This window comes from Platalea leucorodia (assembly GCF_965183815.1).
Source record: "Platalea leucorodia genome assembly, chromosome: 7".
Classification (NCBI taxonomy): Eukaryota; Metazoa; Chordata; class Aves; order Pelecaniformes; family Threskiornithidae; genus Platalea; species Platalea leucorodia.
The window spans coordinates 57,902,523-57,929,783 of record NC_138829.1 but is presented as its reverse complement, the minus strand read 5'-3'; the positions used below and the strand labels follow the sequence as shown (position 1 = coordinate 57,929,783).

The 27,261-nt window shown below is 39.8% G+C and overlaps 1 protein-coding gene across 2 annotated transcripts in view; it reads right to left on the bottom strand.

Moving 5' to 3' along the window:
* The window catches only part of ABCC8 (ATP binding cassette subfamily C member 8), an 82,851-nt gene extending 63,014 nt beyond the window's left edge, over positions 1-19,837 (bottom strand). The window contains exons 1-6 of one of the 2 annotated variants that reach the window (XM_082316958.1): positions 19,651-19,837; positions 18,085-18,226; positions 15,315-15,436; positions 9,521-9,687; positions 7,086-7,328; positions 6,034-6,222 (exon numbers count right to left, since the gene is read on the bottom strand). In XM_082316958.1, the coding sequence (XP_082173084.1) occupies positions 6,034-6,222; positions 7,086-7,328; positions 9,521-9,687; positions 15,315-15,436; positions 18,085-18,226; positions 19,651-19,798 (1,011 nt within the window). In that variant the 5' untranslated portion in view covers positions 19,799-19,837. Of the gene's footprint in view, positions 1-6,033; positions 6,223-7,085; positions 7,329-9,520; positions 9,688-15,314; positions 15,437-18,084; positions 18,227-18,706; positions 18,730-19,650 lie in introns of those variants that run through there. The other variant, XM_082316959.1, reaches the window with a different exon arrangement.
* Positions 19,838-27,261: the final 7,424 nt, after the last annotated feature.

Below are 27,261 nucleotides of genomic sequence, written 5' to 3'. Positions count from 1 at the left end.
TTTGAAGAATGTCTATAGTTTACTCTGAAAGCAGTGCATTTATTCTAGGTTATATTTAACAAGCAGACACCTTTGGTGCCACAACTGGTTGAGATGCTGGCTCACCTTGGGAAGCCTTCTGAAACTAAAATGTCTCTGCCTTCCTCTTTTTCCCTTGGCTCCTTCAAAACTTTGATTGCTGACTTATGCTGCCATTAAAGGCAAAATTAGGAAGAGGTCTCTTTCTATTCCCCCTCAGAGGGCTTCTTGTTATTTACACTCCTGCTGTATTCCTTGCTGAGCACATTTCTTCTTGCCTGCATAGTTTCTTTGCTGTTAACATTTTCAAGACTGCTATAACACTTAATAAACTATATTTCACAATCTCTCACTGCCTGTACATTTTATCACATTTGATCTGCACCTTGAAGCTAACTGGTTATAGAAACCCCACATGACAAGTTAATACAGAGGCTAAACTTAGTTTTTCGAACTGCGGTTTTATAAGGTGCAGCTGAGCCAGCTGAAAGAGGAACGGACTTCTCCCTACCCCTAATTGCACCTGGGTTGCTCCAAGCTCCATGCTTCTGTTGCTTACTGTGTGCTAGTTTGGGAGTTTATTGGATATCTTCCCAAGCCAGTTCAAATCATGGCAGAAGAACACCAACCCAGGAAAAAATATCTGCTGCTTTTCTTTTAGTTCAACGGGCCAAAACAGACCACAAAGGTGTCCAGTTGGTGCCAGAGCTAGAACAAAGGAGGGAACAGGAGCAGGGGTGACAAGGAATGTGAAGGGAGGAAGAGCAAGTTCTTTCAGCAGTGGTGACCCAATAGGTCACTTCATCTTTTTGAGGAACCAGAGCCTTAGGGTACTTTTTCCATCTCTTTTTACTCCATCTTTTGAGATTCATGATTGCTCCTGCCATTACTGTAGCAGGCACAGTATCTATCCCCTTGACATCAGTAGGGTAATTAATTAGGCTTAAAAGCAGAGAAATGTATGCTTACTTTTGCAAACAAGTAAACAAGATAATGAGCAAAACAGTTTTCGAAAGGATCCTTTGTTTTACTCCATGAGAAGAGTGCACACTTAAAAGAACACATTTAGTACAAGTTTCCACAGTGCCTCCCACCTCGCATAGCAATACTCCTCATGAGCGGAAACTAGTCTGATCTGTCCACACAACAGTTTCACCATCTGTTGAGGTGCCTGGGACGGCATTCATCAACACCAAAGAGTCATTCTCCATAAATATCTGATCACTTCCAAATGAGTTGTGGTTGACTCTTCTTCAAACATCAGCCAAATTAAGCAGCTGTCAAAGGACTTCTGTCTACTACGCAACACAGACAGACTTGTGTGGATTTCTTAGGTTTACTCCCTTCTTCCACTTATGTGGCACTTGCTACAAGCTACTGAGATTCAGAACAAGGCTGAACACAAAGAAAAGCAAGTAGTTATGATTCCATTCCTGTAAATCTTTGTTCATGCAAATGTTCCTTATTTCCATAAGGAGGCATCTTGATAGTCATATACTACTTTTTAGTCATATACTACTTTTATGAAGTATAAGTGCAATAACTTACAAGAACATGGAAAATTTCCATCAGTTACACCCAACAGTGCTGAGTTTCATGCTTTGAAAAGAGGGAATAAAAACTATTATTTCATTTAATAATTTATTTCCTGCTCTCAAAGGTAAATTGTCAGATAATAATACTTTCCAATTCAGCTAGGTACTTGACTTCAACCAGATTTGATGTACATAAACATTTTTGCAGTCTGCAGGGCCACTGAACTAAATAAGGAATTAGCCCTCGTAGATGCCCTCTGAGAAAGTATTCAAGCATACGGAGTCTTCAAAGTCAAATCAATAGAATGCAAGCAATCACTGGGCATACTTGTTTCTCTAAATCTGTATCAAGTGCAAAACTCTGAACAATTACAGTACATGCCAGCAATTACGTTCAGATAAAGAGGCATTTAACTATAGTTTTAGTTATTTGTACCTTAAAGGGACTTTAAGCCCTAAATTATTACTTATTCCATAGTAATTCAAATAGGCTACAGCAGCATTATACACTACAAAAAGTCTATGGTACAGTAAAAGTGAGTCTCTCTTCCAGATTATTTACAGTCTTACAAGTTCAGCTTTTCAAATGAAGTTAACTTGTCTTTGACCCTTGCAAGATGTAACTGTGGTTGTAAATTTATCCTTGCTGTAACTCTGAAGAATAAGAAGGAAGACCCAAGACTCTACATTTAGCCTGGAAGCTTTAAAAAATGTACCACAGGTCTGGAAAATTAGAAGTACAACTGAGTCTTCTCCCATGCTACCTATAAGGCCTTGACAGTGCAAAAGAAAAGAGAAAGTCACAAATTGGCCAAGTCCATGGCCAATTAGGTGCATTCAATTTATCTTTCAGACTCTTTAATATTTATGCTCATAAGCATAAAGCATTAGGCACATGTAAGGTGGAAGAACTGACCCTGGTGCTTAACTGTACAAGTTTAAGAGCTACCTATTGTTTCCTGTGCAATGTATATACAGTCAAATACAAGAAAGAATGCGAAACAGTATATAACTGCAAAACCTGGTGTTTTGGAATGAAAAAAAAAAAAAAAAGAAGAAAGAAAAAGCACATTTGGGAAAACCAGGATCATTTACATTTGTGATGTTTTCCCCTCAGGCATAGCTTGTTGACTTGCAACAGAGAATCCTTCCTTTGAGTTACCCTTTCTCAGCTCAGCTATTATTTTAGCAGTAACTGAGATTTCTTTTTATTTCAATACAGGGTCATCCAGGAAAAAGGGGCATCTCTGTAACACATTAAAAACTAAAAAAAAGCTTCTTATGAAGGCAAAGCTAGAACAACATACAAGTCTGTGACACTGGGAAATCGTAATTGTCAAAGATACTGACATGACAGCAAAGAGAAAGGCTAAGCATTATCACAACTACGAACCATGAAGGTTACAGACTGTGCTGTACTATATCAAAGGCAGCAGCAGAAGCAGCACAATTTCGATGCTGTCCTACATATACACCTGGCTAGTACTGCTAATTGCTGCAGGAAATAGCACTTTTCTGCATGTAAAAGAATACCATTTTTTACACAATCGTGTTTTGACAAATGCTTTTCTAGCAATGAGATTTGGCAATGCAGTGTTGATTCACATCAAAACATTTATATAATAAACAAACAAAGAGGAAAACTGAGATGAATATTCTCGCTATTTCTTCTAGTACTCAACTTGAGAGAAAAGGAGAACTTAAACACATTACATAAACATCACACACACACACTTGGTGAAAGCACCAAGATACTAGCCAAGTTTCAGACGCATTATCAGGCCATTATGGTTTATAAAGTCACTGAGCATCTGTGTGTTTAAACTACAATAGTTGTCTAAGTGCACTTGTCAGCTTGCAGGAAACACAAGGAAATAACTGAACACCTACTGAACCTTTTGCATATAAGGTAAGTAACCTTGTTTGAGAAGTTGATGGAACTAATTAGATGTTTTCTTTTCAGAAATGGCTTTGGGGACACTCAGTGTCCCACCTTCCCGACGACTTCAGGATAATACCACTTTTAAAATGTGCCAGTAGGCTCTAACCAGTGACAGGCTGAGCAAAAGGCTACTATTTAAATACTTAAAGACCCTTGACTCACACAGTCTTAAAAGTCAATATTGGGCCTTTTGCTACACTATGACTTTTAGAGCTTTTCAGATAATGAGTCTGTAGGTTTGGTGTATCATTTGAATGTGTTATGTCAGCAGATATTCCTAATACTGGAACTACTAATCCTAACATTGCAATGTGGAAGATGCTACCAGCAAAATATAAAGGTTATGAGTCTGTCAGTCTCTTTCTCTGTGTGTTAATCATTTCACACTGAAGAATCCATGTCATAAGAACGTTCCAGGGTGGCCATAAATATTGACACTGGAGTTATAAATAAGCATGAAGAGCGTGACAGAATTTAAGATGCTATCGTGCTCTAACTGCGGCACTAACTAAAGCAGTTAATACTGTCCGTGACACCCACATGATCTCAGAGTTCCAGCTCCACGGCATTTTATATCTGTCACAAAGGGCCTGAAGAATAGAGCAAATATATCTTAGGATTTATCTCTTTGTCTTCAGTTTCACAAACAGAACTTCGGTTTGAAAGATACAGTTGACTCATTACATCTCCTCAATCGAAACTATTTAAAATGAAGAAATGTCACTTTAAGGGATGGGTAAAAGATGCTCCCTGCTGTACTCACAGCTTACTTTGCTTGTCCAGTTCTGTCCCACTATACGGCAATTCTTTCCAACACCCTCAAACTCAGCAGCACATCAGACACAAACAATGTTTCCCCCAACTTATCTTTGCCTTCGTAAGACAGTGTTTTAGACAGCTTGTTTGCCACACCTGTGTAGCTCTCAGGAACACACAATTAATAAGGCAAGGTTTTAACTCATTACAAGTAAGGATAGAACGTTCCCAGCAGTAGAGGTGGTGTATTTTTTTCCAAAGTAGACCCAGTTGGCTAGGTATGTGCATACACATGGGAGTTTTCCTGTACACACCAGACTGTTGACGGATGGTTTGAATAGAAAGACTTCATACATTTTAGAAAGATATTTCATCTAAACCAGCAAAAGCAATTTTCAAATGTCAAGGTAATTAGCCTCTTAACAGAAAAACAATGTGAATAAACCAGGTCAAAACAGAAGGAAAAGCCACTTGGAGATCTTTTAGTAAAGGTAAAATACACCCTTAAGTGTCACTCATGGACTATCACCCTCGGTGAATATTGCTGCTAGGTGATCCCCAAATGGTCTAAGTGCCAACAACGGTGAGGCTACCGCTTAGCTAGACACAGCGAGGATGTCAAGGCTAGATGAGACTCCATCCAGGGCCTATCTAGACCAGACCTGAGCATTTTTCACAGAGGAGCCCTAGCTGACACTTTAATAGGAAAATTAAATAGGATAGTCCGTAAATAGTGATTTGGTATCATTTCAGCCGAAACAGTGTTCCAAACAAATTATCAAGAAGCAGCTAAAAAGCTTCCACAGTACTTTGCTGCAACATAGCCCTATAGCCTTATTTTTTTCATTTCCTGCTTTAACTGGTTTCCATTGAAACTACTTGCTATATTACGTTTCCAAATATTAAGATAAGGATTGCAAAATGGATAAACAATTAATTTTAGCCTGAAGCCTTTGTTAAATTTTCTGCAATGCATCTGATGTATTTCAATATGTACAGTGGATCTAATCCAAAGTATACTTGAGTGAATGGATATATTTCCATTAGTGTCAACAGACTTTGGAAATAAAGTCATATCATACAATAAGTGAGCTGCAAAAATAAAGTGAGCTTTCTCATAGAAATCCAGCCTGAGTGACCTCACCTTATAATGAGAAGATGCTTCCTGAGTCTTTTCTGTTGGTTGTTTTTTTTTTTTTTCTTTTTTTTTTTTTTAGTTAATCAAGAAGTATGTCTGTTTCTTCTTGGGGAACATTCATTTAAGTAGCATTCTTTAAAACTATGTTTCAGTCGATCTTTTAAAACCAACCTCCCCAAAGACACTAGTGGAAATTCTTTGTCACTGCTAAGTTATTTGGCATTTTATTGTGATGACAAAAGCCTGCTTTAATCCTCTTTAGACATCACTCATTTCTGGAAATGAAAAGCCAAGCCTATTAAAAATACACTTTTTCCTTTCCGAAAAGCACTCAGTCACATACTTGATTCACTCTCTACTCAAGACTGTACCTAAAATCCCTATGATACTAATGGAATTCTGGATATGCTTCACTATTGACTTGAATGAGGTTATTTTCCAGAATGCAAGCCTGACTAGATGTGTGGGTAACATATTTTGCTCCCTATCAAGGTATAAATGGGGACAACAGGCAGTTCATACATACTGTCATTTCTAGCATTCACAAATATACTGCAGAGTCACTTTCTTTACCAAAGCCAAATAATACATAGTCATAGCATTACTTTTTTGACTCCTCTATTTTTATGACATTTTGACAGTACCTGTGGGCGGATGGTGTTATTTCCTTTTCCAACATTGTGAACAATCCCAGAGATGCAGAGCGGACCAGCAAATCCAAGCAAGTCAGCCAGAATACGGAATGTGCTACTGAGAAGTAAGGGTCTTCCAAAAGCACAGCAGAGAGCACGCCAAATTGATCTGGATCCTTGTGGAGATGTTGACCTTTTGTTCTGTTCAGAATAAAAAAATTGAGTAAGGATTATGTTATGTATTAACCTCAGGTCTAATAAATTACCGGTATTTTTATCCCTGCTTTAATTCATTGACAACCAGTTGCAATCTTTGAGCTAGAAAAGCACAGGAACTACAGTTATTGTTTCATTTGTTTTTATAGAGTCAGAACAAAGCACTAATTTGTACTCTCCTCCATGTCACAAAAAGAACCATTCTTTCTTTCCTACCCTTAATAGGAATTAAATAAGCGTGTTGTTTGTGGCTTGCTGGGGGGAGAAGATAAAAAAGAGGGAGGGAACTGACAGGTTTTGTGTTCCTGTGAACAGAGAGACTGGAAACCTACACTCTTTTTAGACAGAATGCAAAAGACTTCTCTTAAAATCCTGAATACACTCAGCTGCCACCAGAGAGTCAAGCAGAATTTGAGCTGAGGTAGGTTCAGCACTGAATTCTCCTATAGACAAACTGTAACTGAAATAACATGGAAAAAATAGTCCTGCGAGGCCTCATTAATATTGACTCTGTAATTGAATGATTCCAGGGTCTTATTAGGAAGAACGATAATGGTGTTCAGTGAATACAGTCCATAATTACTTTCCCCATCAAAATAGCGGCCATATGGATTTTACGTGCATTTAACCAGTAATGTGTTTGACATGCATGTTTAGGCAGAGAAATTTCATTATTTGTACAAGGTACAACTGAGTATGATCTCTTCGTATATTGAAAGCTATACTAATGGATACTTCATTTGCATCATGTCTGTTTATATAATTTTATATCATGCTCATAGTATAAAAACTAATGAAAAATGTAAGCACTGAGTAAGCAGACGGACATAATTCCATACTTTGCATACCTTCTGCGCTTCAAAGGCCTCATTAAGGCGAATGTAATTGGTCAGAGCTCTCATAGCAATGGGAAGCTTGCCTATGGTTTTCAAGTCTATTGGTTTTTTATGGGCGGTCTTGATGAATGTATTCATCCACCAGTATGTTCCTTTGGATAACAGGTTCACAAATGGCTGTAGGAATCGAACGCCAAGGTCCTGGAGATCCTCAGGAGGTTTAACTTCTTTAGGAGTTTTGAAGAAAACATACCTCTGAAATTCAGAAAAATACCAAAAGAATCACACTAAATGCATAGAAAATTAAAGTCCCCAAAGAATAGATAAGAGAGAAAGGACATAGCAGATAATCAATGAATCAGTCTTGGTTTCTCAAAAGTACTCAAGGAATTTAGGTATTCAAATTCAACCAATACAACAACCTAGTTTCCTCAGTACTGGGGAAAATCAGAGGCATCCAGTCTAGAAATAAATCAGCCTAAACATTCACTATTACTTTGTTTACGGGGTACAAATTTGCATACTTGTAGAAAAAAAAACACCTCACATTTCAAACAGTACAGCCCCAGCCTCTCGCTCCGAGTTCCAAACAGCGCAACATGGGACATACTAGCTTAGGCACGGCCCTGAGGCTGTCACAGCAATTCATCCTCCATACCATACTGCCTCACATTTAGTTAGCTCAGAACATGGAGCTACCTCTGCTGTCCTGAATGGGTCTGGAAAACCACTGAACTAGAGAGTGCATATGGCACTAACAAATGTTTTCATTGGCTTAAACGTCAGAAGAGCAAGCTTAGACTGCTGATGATTTGCTGTTGTCAAGATAAAACTTTTTCAGACATCACTCATTTTTGGGAATGAAAAGCCAAGCCTCTTAAAAATACACCTTTCCTTTCTGAAAAGTACTCAATCACGTATTTCATTCAATTGCTACTCATGACTGTACCTAAATCCTATTAATCTTAGTAGGATTTCTGGATATGCTTCACCTGCTATCTTTTCTCCAACCATAGCTGGAGAAATAATTCACAGATCCTAGAAGAAATGATGATGGGGTTGGGAAAGGCCATCTAGAGGAACAATGGAAGGAAAGGAGAAGGTATAGTTGGGATCGAAAGTCAAATAAGTCAATCTTCTGTCTTCTGGAAGAAGATGAGGGAAGGCAGAAGAAAAAAGGTAAGGCCAATGTCTGCTGTTTCTGCTGCATAGAAGCCTCACCCCTTATTTTTATTTCCCCCTCACCCCTCCTCCCCTCAGCAGTGGCCAGCTCTCCATGCATCCCAATCCCTTCTTTCAGCAGCTACAGCAACAAGCTTGGCTCTCCAAACTCTGCCATAGACATAATAGGCAGTAAAAAATCCATACTGCTGGCTAATCCATTTTAGGCATCAATGACATCCTTCAATAATTAAATCCAAACAAACATAACATAAAAAAGATGACAATAGTCAGTGACCATTTTTTATTCTTCCTTGTGGCCTCCACAGTGATTAAGTCTCATTTAATTATGCATTTCTATTATGAGGAGGTTTATTAGCAAGTCTCTCTGATATCACATTTGAATTTCACTTTTCTCACAAGCTCGTCCACTGTTTTTCATTTATAAATACTGAACGTCCAGCATTGAGGTTTTTATTACTCTTTCTTGCAAAAATGTTACTGAAAAGTCTGCTTTTAGACATATTTTTGTCCTAAGTTATCAAATAAACATACAGACACAAAAAATCCCTCAAGAAATAAACATGTGATAGATGCAACTCACATTGCTGAATGCATTACTGGGAAGAGTTCACATACTAATGCGAGGGAAGCAGCAAGAAAATTTGCATGCAAATGTTTCTTTCCCTCCTGAGACTAACTTTAATTTGCGCATATAGTTAAGTGAGGGACAAGTGAAGGGAAGAACTTTGGCATTTATCTATCCAGCAGTCTCCAAACTCATCTCCCAGTTTGGATTATGACTGCAGACACCACAGAGAAAAAAAAAAAAAAAAACACAACATATAGCTGGGAGGCTAGACAGCAACCCCAGTTGCCCCAATAAATCACTTATTGTGATTGACTCCTGGAAAACGAGAGATGTTATTTGTGTGTCTAAGATATTCTCTGATAGAGCAGACAATTCCTTTCACTCAGTCCTTCCTTGCATCAGAAATACTTGTTTCTGATGACTGAAACTGTGAATCATAATAGACATTTTTAAAACAAACTTTAACAGATGAAATTCATCTTAATTTAACTACAATGGAGTCTGGCATTTTTTTAAATTATGGATTCATCTGGCCTAATAAAGCTGGGTTAACCTTTGATAATCAAATATATTTCTATTTCTAAGTGGATTTTTCTCTCTCCTTTAGAAATGCATTTCACAGTAAGTATCCATGAAGAGGAATAAAGAAAAACAAAACAAAACATAGGAGGAGACTTTTATGATACTAACTTACCCTCACTCTGATGACATTGATTTCTACAGCTAGTAGCATTCCATATAGAACAACCAGGAGTCCTGTGAGGCAAAATCGAAGCTGAGAAAATCCAACCCCATTATCACAGAACTTCACAAATTTGATGGTTTTTGTTATGAAAGCTAACGTCCAGTAGAACAGCAATGCTGTAGGGGGTAAAAAAAAAGTTAATCAGCTGCACAGTTGCAAAAATATACAATAGCAGTATTAAATATTCATTCAGAAAGAATGCAACAAGAATATATAAAACCAGAGAGTGGCCTTTCTCATGTCAAAACAGAAGCCTAATTCAATTCACAAACATGAAAATATTAAGATAATGTTAGCTCCAAATTCCTTTCCTATTAGATTTACTAATATTTGGAAAGTTTCACAAAGTGAAGCCTGCTGAAGGAAATTTCCATCTGTTGTAAACACACGCCCACATGATGAGTTCAAGGGAGGGAGTTGCCCCACAAGTGAATGCGGCTGTGAATGATGCTCTTCAAATTTGGTTAATGCTACGAGACTGCTATGAATTTGGCTTGAAGGAAACTCGATCTCATTCCCCCTGCAGATCTCTGGGATGTAAGCAGAAACAGATATTAAAATATTTTCTCCAAACTGCTGCTGCTCTATTGTTCAATGCAAATTCCATATATGTAATTTACAATGCAGATACACAGGCACATCACGGAAGGATGTTCTGGCATTTGTAGAATACAACTTTAACTTTTTAGAGTTCTACTGAACCTCTTGTGTAAAAGTGTAACTGTCAGTTACAGATAAATAATCCCTGCAGTAAGCTCTGGTGATTTGAAAACACACTCCATACCGTTCACCACACCATAAACCAGCTCCTGTTCTCCATTCTTAAGGAAATACCTTCTAGGGTTATGTGCTTTTCAATGAATCTTTCATTGCTGCTGTATGTGCCATGGTGCAACAGCTGGAATGCGCTCTAACTGCCAAGGAAAACGTGGATATGCTTTCTGAGTGTCTTGCTGCAACACCAGAAAGTCTTCAACCAAGACATTAGCAACTGCAAGTCTCACTTACAAATATGGATAGTCATCAGGAACTTGCACAAATTTCAAAGAATTTGTGGTGTTCCAGCTACCTTCAGGCATCCTAAAATGCCCTGTGGAGATGTACTATGGGGCTACCCTTTCCAAGCAAAACTAAATTCTACACAGAGAATCCATACGGGATTTGGGGCTGCCAATCCTGCTTCTATGGAAATAAACTTCAAGACTGTCATTTAAATGAGGACAGTAAATGGAAGAGTACAGGAGTACTGGGCACTAGGACATTTGCCAAGAGAGTTTATCTTCCTCTAAAAGTAATAGTTTGTAAGAAGAAAGCACTAAGAGGTCAGGTATTTCAGCACTGTATTTTAGTGGCTGATGCAGTTGCAGAGAGGATTTAAGAGACATACTTACAGAATCCCTCTTATAAACTATTGCCTTCTAATGTGAGGTTTCCTACCATCTTCCCAACTTATACTGCATCAAATCTAATCTCCTCATCCTGCTTCACACTGTTTCCTACCTTTGAGGCACTATTCCTTCCTATTTGCAATATGCCTGACTCTAAAATCTCACTTAATCCAAGAATACATTCCACATTGTTCTACTCCTAACCACCTTTATCTGTTAATCCTTGTCTTTTGTCTCATTTTTCTACAACCGGCTGAGAAGGCGTCCTTCTCAGAGTAAAGATGACTGACTTACACAAACATAGCACACTGAAAATCTGCACCAGCAGAGGACACCTGAAAAAACAACCAACCCAAGTTGTATCTATGCAGAGCTCTTGGAAGAAGAAATAAGAACTAGCAAAGCCATTCTCCTATTTAGGATTTAAATAAGGGTCTATATGACTGGGTTTTTATTATTATTTTATTAGAACATTCATTTATCTTTTATCTAAGAAGTATTAGAAAGTGCCAAATGCAACATTCTCACGCAATAACTGACCTCCCACTGTCACACCTCCTAGAAGCATTTGAATTTATTTAGCTTCTCACTTTTCAATGCAAGTGTATATAATCTCATCTGGCATATGTTCACAGGCCCCTCAATATAAGGCTCCTTGGAAAATATAGTTATGGCTCTTACTTTTAAGCTGTGTTTTTATCATCTGGCTGCTGAGTGCATATTGGCTGAGAGTTTCTAAAAATTATCACCAAGAACTTCCACTGGCCTGAACTGGCTAGTGATCAGACCAGAGAGGCATGCTTTCATTTACTTGATTGCTTTAGATCTATTCTAGGTGCCTGCAGCCTAAAGGACCTTGCTTTTTCTTGGGCTGTGTAAGCTACCTCAACCCACACCACCAGGGTGTAGATTCTTGCCTGGGGCCAGACGGCTGTAAATTAAGCAACGCGGAACTCAAACTGTTCTACACCTTTACTGGATTAAGCCCAAGATCTGAGAAATCGTGCACTTAACTGGATGGGATTTATCAATTAACCTGTGTCTGTTTGGAAAGAAATTGTGTGGACTAAGCATTATATTTATTTAATAACAGGAAGTTCCATTTTAAATAATAAACTAATTCCAAGGGAATTAACTACCGTGTCAAGGTACAAGAAATTTAAATTAGAAAACTAGATTACTGTCAAGAATGGTAAGGCAGTCCTATAATTACGACTGGTTAAAAAAATGACAACTTTCTTAAATCAAAAAATTCATACATGTTCCCATACTACTATCCCTTTCAGATTAAAAACTCAAAGTCCTATTGTTATTTCATAATTTTCTCCTACTGTTTAATTTCTGAGGTTTATTTATCTATAAAACAAAAAAATACTAACTTAAAAAAGTGTAATCAGATGCTACCATTCAATTGCATATTTTGAACGTCGAGAAAGCTAGCAGATTTTCCAATTCAGTATGTAAACTATTCTAAAATGTGTCCTGCTAAACTGTACAACTCTTATGCATCCATTCTGCAACACTGTGCAAAGAGCACCAAAATTAGCATTATTACAAGAGTCCCCTGGTAATCAGTGCTACACTGGAAAAGCTATGCTTGTTGAAATATAATTACAGGTCAAAACCATACAGAGAAAAACAGATTCAGACCAGATCAAAGTGTTCCAATAGTTTGGACACTCAACTGGGATGCTGGACTCAACTGTTAGCTTCAGAGAATAAATATTCCAAACCTTGTCAACTTTTTTTGATAACGGATAATAAGAATGACTACTTCAGAATATCCAACAGCCTGGGCATAAAGCTGAAACACAGGATCAGTACAGGAACTTTGCGTCCTTGTCTTTCTTATCCCAAGGGAATGTGCTAATCCCCAGGTCTGTTATAGTATCCGCCTCTTGAAGAACTACAAACAGACTTGGTTTCTTTAAGGTACAGAGTGAAAAAGATTTAAAAAAAAAAAAGAAAACATCTCAAAGTTTCACAGGATTGGAAAAATTTATCCTGTTCAGAATTAATGAACAGACCTTTAGGGGTCTTCCGCACTGCATCAATGAGTTTCCCCACTGGATTTAGTAACTTTTGGGTAAGGCTCTGTTAACCTTTGCTTCGTACGGCTACCAACTCTTTGAGGCATTGATCCTGCAGCTGAGACAGATGATGCCCTGCAGTTAGGTGGAACTTCACTGATGCTCAGAAGCAGCAGCAGATACCATATCAGGACATTTACTTTACTCTGTGTGTGTAATATTAGATCTCCTCTACAACATTTTACTAACGAAGAACCCTCTTTCAGTTTCCTTTCTCATACACTCAGCAAAAAGTTTATCAGCAACTTAAGCTTTTCCTCATGGTTCCCATTTACCTCATTTGTATTAGGCTCTAAATGAAAGCTGCTTCATGGCCACACTGCATTCTAGTGGGTTGATAGCTGAGCATAGGTATAATTTAACTATCTCATACTGGGCTAATTTGCATAAAGTTATCATCACCTAGTCCCAGTTGTCAATACAGAGTAGTTGCAATTAACATTGAAAGATGACGATCAGTTAGATAACAATAAATTTGTGCAGTCAAGAATAAAGGATGGAGGCTTCCAGAAATGTCTGTCTTACATTCTCGCACAAGCACAGGACAATGAAACAAAAAACAAAACCAAAAATAAAATAAAAATCAAAGACCCTCAGCTTGTGAAGACTTTGGATTAAAATTAAAAACAGACCAACTAAGTGGGAAAGACTGTGGTAGTTTGATTTCCTTTTTTGCCTAAGAGTTAGCTATTAAGATTAGATTTTCTGAAGGAGTCTGTTCCTTGCAAATTCTTGCAAAATGAAAATTCACAATTATTATCCTTAGTATCAATAACACTTACTTAAGGGTTGGTATTCATTGGTATAACTGTTTATTATTCAAATATTGTCCAGAGCTTATCCAGCATCAGTGCTCTAAATACTGAACAAAATTATCATAAAAGAGAAATCTCTGCAGAGAAGGGATTATGCAAAAATGGGTAATCAACTACCAGCTGTAAATTTGTGCTACCCATCTCAATGATTTAACAGCAGAAATGCAGTAGCAACACTAAACGCTGCATTATACATCTGAAATAACAAAAAAATCCCCAAGAAAATCACTGTTTGCTTTCCATAGATGATAGTAACAGGCTAGCAATGTTTTCCTGAGACATAACATCTAGTCCTGTGAGAAGGCATTAAATAGACTGTGTTGACTTATTTAAAAAGTAACTAAAATGACCCTACCTGATTACAAAAGACAAAAAAGATCCTACTTAAAAGAAGGGTACAAGAAGAAAAGCAGTCCCAAATGAGAAGACATAAAGGTTGCCAAGCCTGGATAAAAACCTGAAGTTTTTGAAGAGGAATAACTTTTTCTTTTTTTTAACAGGAGTTACAGGCTCCTTCTGCAGAAGAAGATGCTTGCTTACCACAACATGCAGTTCAAAATAATCTTTAATATTTAAAAGCTTTCTCAAATCCAGTTGTTTCTGACCTTTTACGACCTGACAAAAACTAGAACAGAACTTTGATACACAGAGCTGCAATGATACAAGACAAACCTTAGCAGGTTACATTAATACAGAAAACCAGCTCAAACAAAATTTGATGGGCCAGGACCACCAAAGAAATAACAGCTAGCAGGATGACTAAACATGTAGACAGGCGGAGTCTGTAATCTACTTAAACAGTAGAAGACACGTCACCAACTGCATGATTGTCAGCAGTAATGGATTTTCTACAGCTAGCTACAGTTTATCCACAATCTTGCAGAAAATATATAGTATACTGGGTATTTCTTATACATAGCATTTTCCATTCAAAAGGCCTTAAAGCAATTTACAAAGGGAGTTTTAGGAACAGGAAGCAAGAACAAGCAGGCAAAGTAATATATCCAGGGTCATACCGAAAGTCAGTGATGTCATTCATTTCCCTTGACTCCCTGCATATTTCAACAGACCACACACAGGAAGATTGCTTCAATCTTATATCATGCTTCAATGCAACATGCTGACAAGCAGGGGGATTTGTATAACTTTTAGAGTTAAGAGTTTGATGTGCTACTTTTCCCACAAATCCAGTTTTTCCTAGAGAAGCCTTTGGCCCATTGGATCCCTGAGAACACCATACAGAATACTATTAGAAGTTAAAAGCATTGAAAACAACAAGCTGTTTCAGGAAAACTCAGAACTGAGTCTGGCAATGGCAACCAGCCGACCAGAACACAGGTGTAGCTTCATCCATACAAGCCAGCACCAAGACTTCAATGACCTGTCACAGAATGAACAGACACACAGCACCATAATCACATTTCCAAGTCTTGTAAGTTGTGAGACATACCGATTAACAACTTCGGGAAATTGGATGTTTCGATATTATGGTAATAGACAACCGATGTGATGGCTGCCAAGAATGCCATTCCAGCTGGCATGTACAGGTGTAAATGGCGCGATTCTGAAACCCTTAAAAAGAAAAAAGTGAACATCTATTAAAATCAAACTCTCTTAGCTATTTAAATGCTCCCCTTTTAATTTATGAATTGTATCCTGTACCTATCCCTGACATAGGATTTTCTAAAATGAGTTACGGATGTAAAGCGCTCTGATTTTCAATTAGATTTATGCTCCTAAATCACATTGTTGGATTTCAAATTCCTCCCCTATGCTGAAAATGAAATGCGTGTGTTCTTATTTCCTACTGAAATCAACTGGAATGTTGTTTAAATTAGGATAAGCAGCTCAGCTCCAAAAATGAGAAAAGTTTTTTTAAGCTAAACTAGTTTGGGAGCTGTCCATCAAAATATGTAGATAAGACCAACTGACAGCACAGTTTAAGATTTTCTACAGAAACATTTTGTGGAAATGTTTCATTTTCTCTTTCCAGTTTGGAAGAAGGAACAGCACCACAGCATGGGAATTACTTACAGTGAGTTCCATTTTCAGTGACTGCAAGCCAACAAACAAAACCTACAACAGAATCATATACCCTTAAGTTTTGTCCTATAAAGCAAAACTCTCCTGATGCTTTGCTTCAGGTAGCAGTGGAAGGGGTCCGGCCAACTACAGCCCTTTGGGAATATGGGAATTGTTGGGCAGTGTTGTTGGTTTGTGCAGAGGTGGGTAGAAGCATGTTTTCCCCCCTTTCCTCCTACCCTCTTCTTTCTTTCACAAAAGTAATGGAGCGTCCTGTGCTGTCAAGAGGCACAATGTCCTGTCTCCCAACCAACTCCAGGAGAAGACGCATCAAGAGGAAGTCTTCAGGACACAAACACTCAGGGAAATTCACACCTTGTCCTCCAAACCTCACAGAAAATAAGTTAGCATCTCTGGATTTGTTCTTGCTGCAGCAAAAGCTACCTTTGTGTAGTTTGGAGAGACAAGAGGGGCTGTTCTGTCAGGGAACTGGAGATCATCACAGGACGTCACATGTCTGAGAGCAGAACATCCCAACTGTCTAACAGATCCGTAGGAGCTCAGGAGGACCACTTCCCGCATCTGTACTAGGAAAGGAAAGCCCTCCCTCACATGGACATTGTGGTGAACTCAGCAGAGCTGGCTGGAGCCACGCTGACAACCTGCGGCATAAACCCTTAACTCCTCTCGTTGACAATGAGTTGTATGCGTATACAGCAAAGTGAGAAAAGATACTCCAGTCTCTGAATTCCTAGTAATGTCAGGGGTTTTTGTACATCAGGGCTGAAGTCTCAGCAAGGAAAAACAAGCAACAGGAACAGATTTCTTCAGACAGCCTAAGCTTCAGTAGGTAACACTGCAGGAGTGAGAGGGGTTTTTTAGATTTATTTATTTCACAAGCAGAAGTTGCTGGAATTCCCCTATACAACCATATCTCCAATAGGCTGCATCTATTGCTGAGGTGCCAAAGGCTTTGGCACCCAACTGCTGTCGAAAGGACTTACCAACATGATCCATTTTGGTCTTAGAAAGCTGATGAGTCTCAAAAGCTGCTTTTATTCACTGGAGCACTCGCTAGCCTGCTGAGTGCTCAGGAGGCACGACTGTGGGTTGGCACTCCCCCAGTAGAGCTAGGAGCTTTGATTCTCATCAGGTGACACTTATTACTTAACAGCAGCATTCTGAGTCAAGTTAACTAGCAAATAAATATAATGAGAGGGATTACTAAAGAGCAAAATAAAACAGAAAACTCAAAGCATATTTGGCTCTGAGCATCCCACGCCCTGATAAATCTGAATAAGCATGAGAAAAATTCCTTTTTAAAAAAAACTGGCACTGAGAAACATCCTATTTATATATGTTTAAAAGAAGTGATAATAATAACGATGATATCAGCTTCTACAGCAGAATACTACAGTGCCTTTCACGCTGCTTGGTGGCTAGTTGTTATATAGATAGCTAAACAGAGAGGTTTTGTTCTATTTAACGAGGAGCTTCAACTTTATAATCTTTGGGTTGCAAATTCATAATAGTTATTAAAATCAGGCCTTTCTGCAGAGGAAGATGATCATAGTCATTGTTATACAACATTAGCTTTTTTCATCACTCTTGTATCACTTGTTTCACTTGGAATAATTTTTGCCCACAGATTACTGTTTAAAGTTGAATAACAGATGATGGATCATGCTCATATATGAGCTGCTCTACTCAACATAACAGATCAGATGTACTGCACAAACATCAGAAGAAACTCTATGGTGTGTGAGATAAGGCCCAGCAGATCCACTCCTTTTAAGATGAGCAGAACTCAGTTTGCGGGGGAACGGCATGACCTACTGTGCACATGGGAGTTCTGCCTGAGTAAGGACTGTGGGACGGGGTCCTTGGACATAAAACATAGCACGAAAATGTCACCATCTGCTTGAATTGTTAGGATTTATCTATGATTACTCTTTGGAAAGATAGTGTCATTAAGCTGAACTAAAAATGATTAAGGTCAGTTGTGCATGTGTACATAACTTGGCAAGGTCTGTGGAATTTCTGATACAAGGTCAGTAGGTTAATCACCAAGAATACAGATTACATGTTTATAACCGCAAGGAATACGATCTAGATGAGAATTTAGACAGGGAGAAAATACCTACCCTGAAACCTTTAAAATGCTCAGTGCTATCAGGAGAAGGTAGACGTACACTTACCCATCAGACACTATGCCCTCTGCAATTTCACACACTAGCACAAACAAGAGGATAAAAGTCAGTATCCAGCGTAAATTGTGGCCAGGAAAATGGAGCCATGTGCTATGATGTATATGTACTTTGGAACTCTGACTTCCCCATCCTAAACAGGAAAAGAAAATTATAAAGAGCTTTCTTAACAACAAGAGTGACATACAAAGCTCCTGCATACAGAAAAGCACATACGTAACAAACTAGTGTACTAAAGTTGCCACAACTGCATTGTTAAACATGCACGTATTTGAACGTTTTCAGAACTGTGTTCTCATTGCTTCATTTAATACAGAATAAAGTCAACAACACAGGACACAGCCTTATATTCCTATACTTTTAGCAACTTACTATCAAGTAGTTACACACATTAAACATTTTTTCAAATATATTAACAATTTAAATGAACAACAAATGAACATTTGGACAAATGCGCACAAACACTATAATACATACGCTATTTTTTCTTCCCTTCAATGCATTTAATTAAAGAATTTACACCCTATCTTACAATTTTTTTGTGAAGTAACTTATTCTCTTGATCTAGAAGAAAAGTAGCAATACTGAAAAAAGCCAGATAAACACAGATTACCCTAAGCACTTCTTCAGCCGACCCCATTTTAACAGTTGTGCTGTTATTTCAGCACTGGACCTTTTATGATCAACAGAAGTGAGAGTTAAATCACACAGCTCTGCCATGGCTATCTCGAGGACAGACCAGGCTGAGCAAAACGGTACTCAAAGTAGTAACGGCCGCATGTATTAAACCACCGGGCCACCTACTGGTAACCCCAGTTTTATGTTATCACATAATATCCACTGCAGATATGGCAAGAGTTACAGCAGCTGAGCAGCCCTCCTAGTCATTACCAGTAATGAGGAGGGCAGTCCGGCTGCTGTAACTCTTCAGTAATTGCAGGGAATATTATTTGATAACGTAAGACTTACTTGCCAGGTTTTCTGGTTTTTAATAGCACGTTTATTTTTGCTTCCCGCGCTGCTAGTCAAAACCCGCAGGCAAATCCTGCAGCCTCCTCCAGCATCCATCCAGTCCCTGCGCAAAGGGGGTTCACCTGCAGGGAGCCCCGCAGGCTGCCCCACCTCGGGAAGCCCCCGACCGAGAGCCGGGAGCGGAGAGGCAGCCGGGAGCGGAGAGGCGCCCGGGCAGCGGGCGGGGCGGGCGGGCAGCCCCGGGAGGGGCGGGCGCCGGAGCATCCCGGAGCTCGCACCGCGTCCCAACACCCTCTGCAGCCTCCCCGCACTGACGAGCGGCGGGGAGCAGGGCACAGAGGGCAGGGCGAGGCCAGGCAAGCGGGGGACGGTACGCAGCAAGGCAAGAAGGCGAGGCAAAGCGGGGGGGGACGCGACACAGGCGACACAGCGGGGGAGGGAGGCCCACGGCAAGACAAAGCGAGGCGGGGACGGGGGACGGCGGGGACAGGGCGCGACAAAGCAGACGGGGCGGGGGCGGGTCAGAAGGCGCACGGCAAGGCTGGGCGCAGGCGGACAGGGCAACCGAGCCCCGCGGGCACTCACCGATGAAGAGAATGGGGAAGGTGATGAAGAGCAGGAAGACGTGCGGCACCACGTTGAGCGCGTCCACGAAGCAGCCGTTGTTGAGCACGCCGTGGTCCACGTTGTAGGCGGTGGAGTTGCCCTCGTCGCCGCAGAAAGCCAGGGCCATGGCGGGACCCTGCGCGCAGCCGGGCGCCGCCGCCGCCTCCGCGCACATCCAGGCGGGGCCGGCGCGGGCTGCGCGGCGGCGGCTCTGCCCGCACCTGCCGCCGAGCGACGGCGGCGGCCGCGGACCGGCCCGGGCCCCGCCCCAGCGGCCCGCCCCGCCCCCGGCCCCGCCCCAGCGGCCCGCCCCGCCCCCGGCCCCCGCCCCCGCGGCGCGGGCCGGTCGGGGGACAGGGGGGCGAGGAAAGCCAAAACCCCACGGGCCCGCAGCTGGGCCTGAGGCTCGGAGGGGCCTGGCGAGGCCCCGAGGGGGGCTGAGGGAGCGTCCGGTAGAGATGGAGCCCGGGCCCGCAGGAAGGCGCGTCCCTTTCCTGGCAGGAGTGGAGACCCATGGGCAAGCACGGTGACAGCCCGGGGTTACCTTAGCGCAACATCAAACAGTGCTCCAGATTTCCTGGGGCTCGGTAAGGCAGCGTTTTATGCATCGGTAATAAGACAGAACATTAAAAAAACAAAAAAACAAAACAAACAAAAACACACCACCACACTAAATTAGTGATGACAGAGGAACTATAGACTACAAGAAGTATATTTTTTTAACATTGTCAGCTTTGTACTTTTTTCTCCACTGAAAATGTTATTAGATTAAATCATGTAAACAGCTATACCCTGTCCTCAAAGGAGACTTCAGCGTCATATCCTGAACAGCGATTACATTCGTGCTTTACCTTTTTTTACTCCCAAAATGAGTTCAAACCTAACTTTTTTTTTCCCTATCGAGACTGCTGCAGTCTGTGGGAATCAGACCATTAATTTGAGTGGATTCCACATCACTCCCTAAGCAATTTTATGTATACCAAAATAATCTATAAATCAAACTTTTCAACCTTTTTTGTCTTGAGGAGGAGTTAGGCTCAGCTGACCTAAAGCCAAAACAAAAACTCTAATCAAATACCTCCGCGCTGGGGGATAATACTGGAAAGCAAAACATGGTGTGCACCAAAAGTCTGCACCTGGCTTACGCTTCCAAGCACAGGTTGGGTCAAAGCCCAAGATTCAGATATCTCAGGTATGTAGCCATGGAATACCCAACATTAAGATTCATAACCAAATCCTTTACCTTGGAGCTCCTTTCATTCCCAGTCACACTTATCCATTCCTTAGCTAAGTATTTAATGCAGCTTGCCACATCCTACAAACAGAAACGCCCACATAGCCAGGCTGAACTCTTCAAATTGCAAAAGCTGCAAATTGGCTAAATGCCTCTTCGGGAAATGACCCCATAAATGAAAAAAGTCTTTATTTTTCCTTTAATGATCAAGCTATGGATGCTCAAGACAACAGAGAGTATTCGATTTCTAGGAAAGACAGCTCCACTAATAGACTTGAAAATTACTTCTGTCATGCTGCTTTTATTGATCTTGATGTCAGACAGGAGGAAAGAAAAAGTAATTCTCTGCGTGCAACATATTATTTCCTATATAGGGTCTTTTGGGGCTACAACAGTGTGGTTAAGAATAAAAATTAAAAGACAAACTCCAAGCCAAATCCTGTGTATATGTATTTTCAAATGTTAAAATTACAGCCATGCTGGAAAGACTATAATTATTTTAAGTTTTGGACAGAACCCAGCATTTATGCAAGCTGCTGGTTAAGCTCATCTCCATTATCCTAACAGTTATTTAATAAACAGTATGTGCAGTTTACATGCAGATAATTTTAAAATAATTTATATTTTAGTATTTCCTGAGGCCCCAAGTAACACAAAGGCTATGTGTTACAGATGAACAAATAGCAGCAAAGACCTCTTGACAGTTTATACTCCAGAGACTGAAATCATGGGGTAAGATTTGGGGGAGGAATCATGATCGTCTTCACTGTGGCCGGAGAACTAAACACAGACATTGAGGTTTGCCAAAGTCTCCAAAGGAATCTGGGAACTGAGCTCACATCCCCAGCCTCTGCATGGTCTCTGAACCTTGAGACCATCTTCCTTTACTACAAGCTGTCAACCACAATATTTTTAAAACCACATTTCTCAAACAACAAAACATCAGGAGACTCCATAGTTTGGAATTAGAAATTTATCTTCCCAATGGTTTTCAAATGCAGCCAAGATTACATAATTAACAGGGTGGTTTAAAATTCATGGTCTCAATTCAGGTCCTACAACAGATGTGCACCCATCACAGCACTAAAGTTGAGTCAGAAATGTGTTGGCGACCTGAACAGAAAGGTGGTGGATTAAATGGGGAAGAGTCTTGGATTACAATTAACTACTAATGAAATACTGAAAAAACCCCCACTGACAGAAATCAAAACATTTGGTAAACTGAAATTGGTAAGCTGAGCATTCTTAGCAATAAACACAGACATGCACACACCCAAACTCTTTAAAGAACTCACACTTCCAATAACAATGCCACAATTTTGTCCCTGCTGTAACAATGACATCAAGAGAGCGCTGAATTTGAGCTAATACTGGTTTTGCTCACTATTCAATTTCTTTCAATTTCTTTCAATTTCTTTTTCAATTTCTTTTTCAATTTCTTTTTCACGCACAAATGGTAAAAGAGCTATTCTCTGACTTCACAAATTAGTTGTAAAACGGAGGTTGATCCTTTCCTGAAAAGCTTAGATGTGGTTGCCTGTGGTGTCAAAGGTCTGAATCTACTGCATTTTTGTAAAGCTTTGTGAGAACAGAATTACTTCTCAAAGTACAGAAAAGGCAAAGGAACAATATGAAACCAAACAGGTAGACAGCTATGTTTATCTGCATGTTGCAAGTGCAACCTAATTTTTCCTAAAAGTCCTATTAGATTCCCCCCCACACACTCTTTTGTGATTTTTTCCATATCACAAGAAGCCAGTTTTCTACTACATCATTTCAGCACATCTGTAGAAATGAGAAATCAAGTTAGATCCTGGCAACCACTAGCACATTCAATAGGTGACTGGAACTATTTTGGAAGCACCTAGATTATCTGAAATTGAATTCCAGACAGACAAGGGCAATATTTTTAACTCAAGGAAAAGTCAATTCTTACACTTGCCTTGGAATTTGAGTTTGTCTACAGGATGCAGACAGGTTTTGGTATTTGCAGTGAAGTATTGACACTTCAGAATTTAAAACCTGATAGCTGTTTTTAATAGATAAGAATATTAATTTAAGTGGAAGCTTTCATTTTTCTTTCCTACCTTGTCATTTGTTTCTTGCTCCTCTTATTCAACTGCTTTGCACTGACTTCTCTTTCTCAACAGTGCTATGTAGGGCAAGTGGTCGATCCCTTTAGGGGGATTTTTAAATCATAAGGACATGATTTTTAAGTCATGTTTTGCTATTACGGATCACTCTGCAGGTTTTTGCTTTTGCCTGTATCTAGAAACACAGATACAAAAGAAAAATACATTTTTGAAAGTTCTGAACAGCCACAGCCCATATTCAAAACTCATTAGTGAGGCATATAAATTTAGGCATCAAGCTAGAATTTTAAAGTCATTAATGGGACCAAGTATCAAGAGGAAATCTTAATCAGAAAAAAAAAAAGCAAATCCTTATTGTGATTTAGAATTTGCTAAACAAGATATACTGATCTATAACTTTGGCTTCCTATTAAATTCTGCTCTTAGAGGTAGAGAGGAAAAGCAATTTACATGAATGGGAGGAAACTACCAATCCCTTTCAAAAGCACATTGAGAAAAGTTGAGAGGAAAAAAAATTGAGCAAGTAACCTCCAGAGAAAACTGTTATTTTATTCTTGTCGAACAAAGAACTCCATTCTATTATTTCATAGAAGATATAATTTGACAAAGCAAATGAAATTTCTTTGTAAAAATTGTCTAAGGTACTATTATTAAAAATAGTGCAATAAACATAATAGTGCAGAGGTTCACAGAAATGGCTGTTTTTCTCTAAATAAACCTTATTAACTTTTAATTGCTGGCCCTCATTAAAAATAAAGAACAAACTTATGAGTAAGCAGATGTATCTTAGATTGGAAACAAAACTTTGTTGGACAATGTTCTTTAGGCAAATACTCAGATAAGTGTTTTAGATTAGAATAGCTTATTTTTAAGTGTGTGCCACAGAGTTCCATTGAAACTAATTAATGGGAACTCTTCTGCATCCACTTGTTAAACCACCACCAAAAACAGTGGCATATGTATTACTGATTCAAACATTCAGTTTGTTTCCCATGTTTTACATGGCAAGAATGGTCAGCAGCAACTCTTCTCTCCACTTGATCTTCACAGAATACCATTCTCCTTTACCTATGATTGAGGAAGCCACACTATGTTATTGTAGGACAAACAATACTTAAGTCCTTGAATACTCTTCAGGCATCTTGTGGCTTCAGCTACATACATGACCTCTATCATTAAGTCATTTTATGAAGCAGATTTTCCAACATACAGCAGAAGATTCAGGCAGTTATACTTGCTTTGAATTAGCTCTTCAGCTGAACACTAGCTTCCTAGTTCAATACAGCCAGAGGAGTGCTGACTTGGCCACACCACATGGCACTTGAAACCTGGGGAAGAGCTTGCTCTTCTCTTCACTCACTCTCCTTCGAAGTGTTGAACACACACTCACGCATTTGGTGATACCCGGCAAAATGCATGGTGAATCAACTGAAGGGCTGCAGGCTACTTCCCTTACTAGCCTGTCCTAAGGACGCACCTGATGCTCCACCGCCCTCCTGCATCACCAGGATTCTTCACAACAACGAGGACAATATTGTCCAGATACAGTGCTTTTCTCAAGTGACGGTACTCTGCATCTTGCTCTCGCTAGGCAGAGGGGTTACTGTTGCACTCCTCAGTTCTCTCTCCTCTAGGCAGGCACTTCTCATCCCAAAAGAAGAGCCAGCTTTTCAGTAAAAGGTTTGCTTTTCCTCTTACCTGCCCACTTATTTACTCCACCTACAGCTCTGATTCATCCTATAAATATTTTGGAAGGTAATTCATTACACCAGCTTCAGTTAGCCTGGTTGGTGCTCAACACTTTAAAATATTTTAAGCTGACCTGAGAAATGCTGAGGCAACCAAATCTGAATTCTCTCAGTGCCAGGAGGCACACAAGGCGCGAACATCGTTCTTCCACTTCGATCGGTCTGCGGCTGCGTGCTCTGGAGTCCCAAGGGCCACAGCACAGTCTTCTGTTGGTTTTTTCCTCAAGACACGACCGATCCAGTTCCATCTCCTCCTCCTCACTTCGTTACTGATTTTCTCCATCTCCGAGTTGATGCTCGTCGTTTCTGCAACTTTTTATTTTTTTTCCAGGAGGAGGTAGTTGGCCTCCTGCCCAACCCCCATGACTTGGAGGGCCAGTGGTTTTTCTGTCAGGGTGGCCTTCCCTTAGGCTGCGTTGGTTCGCAGCACCTTCTTCAATTTTATCCGGTGCACCCTCCAGAGAGGGATCCCCTATCCACCACCCAGGGGACGCGCCTTCTAGCCGTGCAGCCCCAGCCGAAGGAGAGGCAACCAAAGCAGCAGTAATATTTGAACAGTCAGGCCTACACCAACTTCCTATTCACTTCTGACTATCCCTGTACATAGATGTACTCTTACGATCTCCCCACGATCTCACTGATCACATGGTACCTTAGTTTATTTTTCAGTATTTAAATGGTTAACATTTTGAGTACTCCCTGTGTAGTACTTGTAGTACAAGTGTTGTGTTTTCCTCAGGAGAATAAGTTGAGTGCTGTGGACTAACTCATGCCAATAAACAACTCGCACACTGGCTCCAGTGTGGTATCCTCCAGCAAATGTTATTTTAGTTACTGATTCAGTTAAGTGCCTTCATGGCACTTGCCTTATATAGGGACTCTTGTATATAAAAGATTATTTTGTCTGTTTATACTACAAGAATCACACGCACTAACAAATAAACACATAAACAGCATTAATTTCTAAAAGGTAACAGGGCTAAAAGCCACTGGCCTTTCTAGGAACTCTTCCAAAACCAGAAACTAGACTGAAAACTAAGATTTGAATTGTTTGTTAAAAATTATTAGAAATAAAATGAAGCTACCATCTTTCCTTTTCAGAATAGAAAGCAGTTTTCTGTTCAGGCACACTAGAGAGTTGTAGTTAGTTCATTTGTTTATACACCACCTGGGAATTGTTCCAGGTTATCCTCAATTTATTCAGTGGGTAAAATCGACACAACAATTAAATTAGAACTTAAAGCTATCAATTCAGACTTGGATTTGAAATGTATTTTTCTTGTGCTGCTATTTGACAAAGTTATACAAAAAATTAACAAAAAGGGTACTGCAGTTTAATGAGGTTTTGCACTACAAATTTTTCTTCTATTTATTTTGAATAGTTTGCAATGTGGCATTTATTCTACCTCTTAGAATAAAACAACAACCAAACCAAAAATCACACTGTGGATTCGTCAAGGAAAAAAAAAGGGGGGGGGGGGGGGGGAAGAAAAAAAAAGATCATGAGTATGCACAAAAACCTTGATCCTGTATAGCCAAGACTGTTTATTCCCTGTTGTGATTCATCATATAACTAATTAATTGCCAAAGGCCTATTTCAGGAAGCTTTCTTCTTGAGTTCAGCCCACATGCAGACTACATTTGGGATTTTCAGAGGCTCAAGGGAATTAAAACAATCAATACCCATAAAAAATATAAAGAAAATTAATTTATAACCTTCTACTTAGTAATTGAACCCCTAGCCAGTGGGACACCCCCCCCCCCCCGCCTTGCTTTACTTTTGTTCCATGACAATTTTAATCTGAAGCTCATTATCTCTTGGAGTAGTACAGTTTTGTTTGTGTACAGCAAAGCACGGTATCTGCATTCGTAGGTATGGAAGCTTTGCATGGAAGTAACTGTAGTCTGTGACACTGTTACATGGCAGCAGTAAATCCTGAATGTTCTCACTTATGGCAAATGGGCCACAGCCTCAGCCTTCAAACCAGCCAGAGATCCTCTACTCTGGATAGGGATTCTTTATTCTGTCAGTATTTAGGAGGAATCAAGTAGCTTTTGTAGAAGACGAAAAAAAAAAAAAAAAAAACCAAACAAAAAAAAACCCGACAGCTTCACAACTCTCTCCAGTAATGAAACTTGGCACTACTCTTTGCCTTCTATAGCAGAAGAATTTTTTTTTTTTTAATATTAAGCATCCACAGATCCTGCCCACAAATTTGTAACAAGAATAAATAAGTCAAACTGAATAGCAAACCCTCTAATCAGTGTCCACTATAAAAAAAATAAAAAAGATAAAAAAAAAACCAAAAAACACTTAAACTGGGCAAAATAATGCAGCATCAAGGGGGCTAAAACTATTTGCAAGTTTGGGTCACATTAAATTAGTATTTTTGGCCAAACAAAAGAGGGAAAATTCTAAATAGGAGCAAAAGCAACTGCCCAGCACATAACACCACGGCAATCTTTTTAGCACACAGAAAACTGGCTTCACTGAGAGGGGCCAGGCTGCCAGTCG